Source organism: Octodon degus, unplaced genomic scaffold (genome assembly GCF_000260255.1).
Source record: "Octodon degus isolate 3935 unplaced genomic scaffold, OctDeg1.0 scaffold00029, whole genome shotgun sequence".
NCBI classification, from domain to species: Eukaryota; Metazoa; Chordata; class Mammalia; order Rodentia; family Octodontidae; genus Octodon; species Octodon degus.
The window spans coordinates 16,289,457-16,296,209 of record NW_004524605.1 but is presented as its reverse complement, the minus strand read 5'-3'; the positions used below and the strand labels follow the sequence as shown (position 1 = coordinate 16,296,209).

The window sequence follows — 6,753 nt, the reverse complement described above, 5'->3', positions numbered from 1 at the left end:
AATAGGGGGAAAAACGGGGGGCCGGGGAGACAGCTCAATAGAATAAGCACTTGCCCGGCAAGTGCAAGGGCCTGAGTTCAATCCCGAGTTCTGCGGGGGGGGTGAGGGGGGGAGAAGAAAGACCTCCATGAGGGGTGAAGCCCAGTTCATCACTCGCTGTTCGCTGCATGACCTTGGGTGACCTTGGAAACCTCAGCATCTGCAGCTGTGAAGTACAAAATCTAAACTATGGTGGTTGTATCTGAGTTCCTGCTGTTTCATATTCCAAGAGTCAGTGACACTGTGGACTTAGAGTTTGCTGCCAACAATTTGAAGTTGTCCTTGAAGTCTCTCTCTCCCTTCTGTCTACCACCTCTCCCCCTTTCTTCTCCTTTCCCCTCCTCCCCTCCTCCTTTCCCTCCTCCTCCTCCTCTCCTTTTTCAGTTTTCAGCCTAATTGTGGTTAACTCTGTTACTTAGAGACTTATTATCCAAGCTCATTATGAGTAATTATTCAGTCTGGAGGGGAAACAGCCATACTGCTAGTTTAATTTAATGCTTACCTAGCTCACTTAATTAGCAATAAATCTTGGCAAAACGATGGAGTTCGTAGGGTCCTGGCTCAGTGGGTGGGTGGCAAGAGGCCGGAGTGGCTCTTGGCAAGATAACCAGGTCTCGGGGTTTCTGAGGAGGCAGGAACCTCTGGGCCAGGCTGCCCCGAGGCAAAAGGTAGGGGTTACCAGGGCAGAGGACCTGATGCTTGCCAGTCCCTGGACAAACCTGATTTCTTACACCCTGTTTGCAGGACTTTGACATTGAAGATAATTTACTGCTTTCAGTAATTCAACTTATCCTTTGTACCATCAAACTGCACCCCTTTATTTTGAGACAGGATCTTGCTCAGTTGCCCCGGCTGGCCTTGAGCTTGGGATGCTCCTGTCTGCCTCCTGAGCAGCTAGGGATTGCAGGTGTGCACCGCCTACTTGGCTGATGGGTCTATGGTAAATGTGTGCTCTTTTCCACGGTCTTGCAGTAACTTCATTAAGGTGAAAGTTTTCCAGGTGATACAAGTCTACAAGTTTACTTCTCTCACTTTTTTTTTTCCTTTCTTTATAATGTGTGTGTATATATCCCGAGGATCAGATTTGGGATCTTGTGCTTTCAATTTATTTTAAAGAGAGTTCTCTCACTCTTTTAACCCAGGGGAGGCATCGGCTTGGGCAGGCATCAGAGCCTGGCTACAAGGTCCACATAGTTCAGCTCTATTTTAATAGTTTTAACTTATCTTGGCAAATAAGAATTGACTTTCCATGTATGGAACTGGTATGAAGTTTTCACTGTAGTAAAAATTGGTGAATTGTTACTTGGAAAAATATTGATAGGGCTGGTGCTCAGCTGTGATGGATGCTCCCAAGGACAGACAAGCGATGCTGTGGGTTAGGCAGTCTCACCAGAGGACAAGCACACCACCTTCCTACCCCATGTTGGAGCTCGATGCCACCCCAGTCCTGCTCAAGCCAGGCCCTCCACCCCTCCCCAGGGTCCCAGTGACCCAGCCAATGCTCCCAGCCCTCTTGATTGTGGTATGGCTTCCACGGTGCACTGAGCCTGGTTCCCACCATGCCATGAGCCCAGCAGCCAGGTCCTCCCTGGAGCTGGAGCTGCCACCCCCTCCTCCTGTCCAGCGTCCTGATAAACTTATCCTGTGGTTCGTCTGAGGGGATCCATGTGTCTCCTCCCAGGAGACTTCTCCTTAAAGGAGACAGTGGCCTGATAGGGTGAGGGGTCCACAGAAAGGTACCACCTGCTTCCCAGCCACCCCACCCCACCCCCGTGGCCTTTCCCCACAGTTTTCATCCCGCAGGGACCTCAGCCATGGGAGGCCCATGTGACCTGTGTAGCCGTCCTCAGGGACCTTCCCACCCCACTCCTTCCAGAGGCTGCCCCCAGACACCAGAAGACAGTAAGAGAGAGCCATCTGCTCTTAGATCGGTTTTATTGGTGGCTCTGTAGCCCCATGGAGTCCAGCCTGGTGGCTTAGGCCAGCCTCTTGCTCACACGCTCGTAGGTCACGTCTCCAATGGAGGAGATCTGAAAGAAGCAGCCGGGACAGAGGGAGTCAGTGCCACACTCTGTGGCCAGACCATAGGGCACAGCTAGAGGGAGACCCCAAGAGTCCTAGAAGCTGCAAAGCAGCCTCTGTGGCGAGAATGTGAGTGACAGCATGGCCGTGGGGCACCACCCTGCCTCCGTCCATGTCATCCATGCTGGGTACCGCACCGCCTTCTGTGCACACCAGGAGGCTGTGGGGCAGCCTAGGAGCTGCCCACACCGAGACACAGGGGGAAGGGGAAGCTTGTTCTCATGTGGAAACTACCCTTTCGCAGCCGCAGCCACAGCCCACCTCCGGCCCCCTGGCCTGGCTGTCCCTGTACGCCTCACAGCTGGGGAGCCAGCACCAGGGCCGACCGTCCCATGGAAAAGCGTCTGGAGCTTTCCCGATGTGCAGGTGGCCAGCTTTCACCCCGAGAAGAAAGAAGGATATTCACTTTTCTGTCTGGACTTGGTTCAACACAATACACCTATTTGTTTTTTAATTCTTTTTTTTTTTTTTTTTTTCCAGAACTGGGGATTGAACTCAGACTCTTGCACTTGCCAGAGAAGTGCTTATTTCACTGAGCCATCTCCCTGGCCCTGTGTTTTAATTCTTTAAAAAATTAAAAAATGAAGGAGAAAGGAAAAGGCCCCATAGTCTGCAGAGAATAGGCAGAGAGCCTGGCCTAGAACTTAGTGGCTGAATACACCTTGCCACACTCTAGCCGTGTGGCCTTGGATCCACTGCACACTGTCTCTGAGACAGCAGCAGAGGGAAGTGACAATTTATGGGGTCTTAGTCTCTAAATAAAATGTCCACAGGGGATTAGGGCTGCTGTTCTGTGCTTCCGGCTCAGTGCCCCAGGCTGTAGAAGGTAGAGGAGAGGCCACCCTGCCTTCACCCCCCAAGAGGAGAAAAGGGAAGCTCCTTCCAGGCTCACCCGCCCAGACCTGGCCGGGTCACAGGCTTGGTGTGGGAGTGAGGCCTCCAAACTCGCCTTCTTCTCCCTTCCAGCCTCACACCCACCCGCCCACCTGGGACTGCGCTAGAGACCTGAGGGGAGGAGGCAGAGAAGAACTGAAGGCACCAGCAGCCCTGACTGTGGTTGCCCAGCGAGCCTGGTAGCTGCAGGTCCCCCAGGGGGGTGTGTTGGCCTCACTCCCACACCAAACATTTAACTAGTAGCCAACATTTGATCATGTAGGGGCCAGGGAGATGGCTCAGTGGAATAAGCACTTCCCTAGCAAGCGCAGGGACCTGAGTTCTATCCCCGGTTCTGAAAAAAAAAAAAAAATTGATCATGTGGAGATTTCATGGAGAAATGCAAATTTCCAGCTTCTTTTGAAAAGTCACAGGGGCCGGGGAGATGGCTCAGTAGGATAAGCGCTTGACTGGCAAATGTCAAGGATCTGAGTTCAATCCCCAGTTCTGGGGGAAAAAAAAAAAAATTGTTTGAAAAGTCACAAGGCAGGGAAGAAGGGCCTGAAGGCTCATGGAAATGGCAGGGCGAGCAGCTGCCATGTCACCTCAGGACCACAGCCTGCAGTCGGCCTGCCTCGCTGGGCCAGCCCGGGCTCTGAGGAAGCTCTGCACCCCAGTGCTCGCTCAGCTGTCTCACGCCTCAGTCTCCCCACCTACCAGAACCCAGGGAGTATGAAATCAAAGGGGATCGAGTCACCCCGTGTGAGAGCAGTGCCAGCCGCCCCAACGCCCACCTCCTGGGGACTGGGGCTGGGGCAGAAGGCAGAACTGGGCAGGACACTCACCTCCACCAGCTTGTCACCCACAATCTCCGAGGTGTGGCGATAGTTGGGAAACTCCGCCACTATCTTCCCGCCCTCCATCTTCACAGTGGCCTGGGAGGGAAACACAAGGTGGAACCTGCACTGCCAGGGCCTCCAGCAGCCGAGGGGTCCCCCGTGGGAACCTGCCTTGTGCCTGAGGGGCCAGCTGCTTAATCCTGGGGCTCGGCTCCACACCCCTTGAGGACCAAGGGGAGGGTAATTGGGCCTGTGCTATGCTCCGCTGACTGCCCGGCAGCACCAGCTATTTTGCTATTTCACGGTCACCACTGTGTCTATTCCAGATGGCGACCATTAAAAACAAGGTGCCGTCAGTAGCCAACCACCTGGAGTGCCTGGCACAGCTGGCAGACCACAAAATGCTTTGGGGAGCAGGCGCCTCTGTCGAGAGCGAAAGCAGGGAAGGAGGGTGGCCAGGGGCCTCTCACCTTGAAGTTCTTGCCCGCCAAAGACACCATGTCACTCTCTTTGCCAATGGTGAACTTGTTGGTAAAGAGATGGCCCCCGGAGTAGGACTGCGACCAGGTGAAGTCCTGCCCGTCCTGCTGCACCTCAGTGACGATCTTAGCATTGCGACCCTTTTCAAGCACGTCACTGGGGAGGCCTGGGTTCCGTGAAGAGCAGAGGGACTGTGTAAGACTTTTTGCCACCCTGTGATTTGAACAAAGAGTGCTTTCCGCTTTGGGGGGCCGCTGGCCCCACAACTGATATAGTACAGTGCCCAGGACAGATGGCACAGATCTACACATGCCAGCTGCGCCAGGAGGCGTGCTGCATGTGCCTCAGTATTTCTATCTATAAGATGGGATAACAGGACCCCTTCACAGGGCTACTGCGAGGATCAAATTCACCATGGCCACTATAAGATGGGATAACAGGACCCCTTCACAGGGCTACTGCGAGGATCAAATTCACCATGGCCAATGGCCGCGTCTGGTAAAGCCCCTGGCGTGTAAGTGGTACTACACCTGGCACACAGACTTCTTGCGGTGAATGGGGTCTTCAAGGTTATGTCTTCTACACCTGGCCTGCAGTGGATACCTGTGATCCCAGCACTCTGGGAGGCTGAGGCAGGAGGATCCCAAGTTTGAGGTGACTTAGTGAGACCCTGTCTCAATAAAAGCCAAAAGGCTAAGGATGTAGCTCAGTATGAAGACCATGGGTTCAAACCCCAGTACCGGGGAAAAAAACAAAGATGACTGGCAAGATAGCTCAGCAGACTAAGCTCCTGCTTAGGCAAGCACTGAGTGGGCCACTGAGATCAGGTGGGCATGGTAGTGCGTGCCTGTAATCCCAGCACTGGGGAGGCAGAGGCAGGAGGATTAGAAGCCACAAGTTCAAGCCTGGCCTGAACTATATAGTGAAACCCTGCCACAAAAAGACAAAAAAAGAAAGGATAGTTGCCCAGCAAATTTGTGAGTGAACCAATGAAGTCAGTCCTGCCCCTTCCGCCCCAGAGGCCTGGCTTCTGGCCCAGGGATGGCTGCAGCAGGCCCGGGGCCCAGCAGGCTCAGGAGCTCACTCACCAAGGCGCTTCATGAATTCATCATAGTTCTTCTCACTTTCCACCTGGAACTTGCCGCTGAAGGCCATTCTGCAGAGAGAGTGGAGCCCAGAAGCAGCAAGACAGGAAGAGGCTGAGGAAGAGGTTGATGCTGAGGGTTCCAGAGTCCCAGCTTATAAACCCTCCCGCAGCGGAGGCTCAGCCCCCCAATTACCCCATTCTTCCTTCTGCCCCCAACAAGAAAGCATTGCTGTTTTATGATGTGGGCAGAGCCCTGAGGTCGTTCACCTGGGAAAATCACCAGGTACTCCCATTGCCCGCAAGGTCAGGGCCGAGCAGCTGAGAGGAGTCATTCACCCCCTGCCTGTCCCTCCTCCACCCATCCATGGCCTGACAGGTCCCTGTCCTCCACACTGCCTCACTTTCTCTTTCATCACATGGCATCGAGCACCTGTGCCGGTGGGCCCATCTCCACACAAATTCAGATGCGTGAGACACATGCCTTTCCCAAAAGAGCTCCCTGCCCTGTCCAGGCACAAAGCACACACAGCAGAAGGTGTGAGCAGGGCTGACAGGTTCCCTACTGAAACAGAGCATGGCCTGAGACACAGGGAAGGAGTCAGGGTGTCTGGCTGCAGGGGTTCATGCACAACTGGGGAAGAGGTGGCATTTTATCTGGGTCCCGAAAGGCCAGTGCAATTTGGATGAGCGGAAAGCCAGGGAGGTTGGAGGCAACTGAGAACGAAGCAAGATGTATTCTAGGATGAGGGAATACTAGAGGGGAGGTGGAGAGCTTGGCTACAGCCAGGCGCCCTTGCAGGACCCCAGGCTTTGCAAGGATGGAGATGACAGGAGCAGACCAAATCAGCTGCAGGAACTGCGCAGGCACTTGGAGGAGGGACCCCTCTAAAGACTGCCACGTGCCAGGCACGTGCCGGGAGCACCAACCTTCACTTTGCTCAAGCTTTAAGCTGGATGGGACTAGGGACTTCTGGTCTGGTTCTGTTTCCCAGAACCACCTACAGGGCCAGGCTCCAGCGGCTTCCTCCCGGGCTTGCTCCGTGCTCACACAGATGGGGCAGCATGAAGCCCAAAGGGCCAGAGGAAGGCCCTCGCTGCCATCACTATCACTGCTAATCACAGTCTCTGTGAGTCTCAGGCCCTTGCGCTTGCCAGAGAGGCACTTATTCCACTGAGCCATCTCCCCAGCCCCAAGTCTGTCATCTTTTCCAGGGCTCTTTTCCATGAATCTCCATTATTTCTACCCGAGGGAGAATCCTGCCAACTCCCCAACCTAGGGCTAAGCAATTTGTGCACTGATGAAAAACCAATTTTGTCCCATTTAATCAGTCTTCAATCACCTGTCTAGGAGTT

At 54.0% G+C, this 6,753-nt stretch overlaps 1 protein-coding gene across 1 annotated transcript; it reads right to left on the bottom strand.

Annotated features, from left to right (window-relative positions):
• Window positions 1-1,967: 1,967 nt before the first annotated feature.
• Fabp6 (fatty acid binding protein 6) lies at window positions 1,968-5,589 on the bottom strand. Its single transcript, XM_004629400.2, has 4 exons — window positions 5,402-5,589; window positions 4,304-4,479; window positions 3,840-3,929; window positions 1,968-2,069 (listed from the first exon to the last, which is right to left on the bottom strand). The coding sequence occupies exons 1-4, from the start codon at window positions 5,466-5,468 to the stop codon at window positions 2,016-2,018; spliced, it is 387 nt and encodes a 128-aa protein (XP_004629457.1). The 5' UTR covers window positions 5,469-5,589; the 3' UTR covers window positions 1,968-2,015.
• Window positions 5,590-6,753: the final 1,164 nt, after the last annotated feature.

Coding starts and splice junctions, on each gene's coding strand:
- Fabp6 (XM_004629400.2), bottom strand. CDS start 5,468: ATGGCCTTCAGCGGCAAGTTCCAGGTGGAAAGTGAGAAGAACTATGAT. Junction 4,480..5,401: donor TGAATTCATGAAGCGCCTTG/GTGAGTGAGCTC, acceptor CACGGAACCCAG/GCCTCCCCAGTGACGTGCTT. Junction 3,930..4,303: donor TGGCGGGCAAGAACTTCAAG/GTGAGAGGCCCC, acceptor TTTCCCTCCCAG/GCCACTGTGAAGATGGAGGG.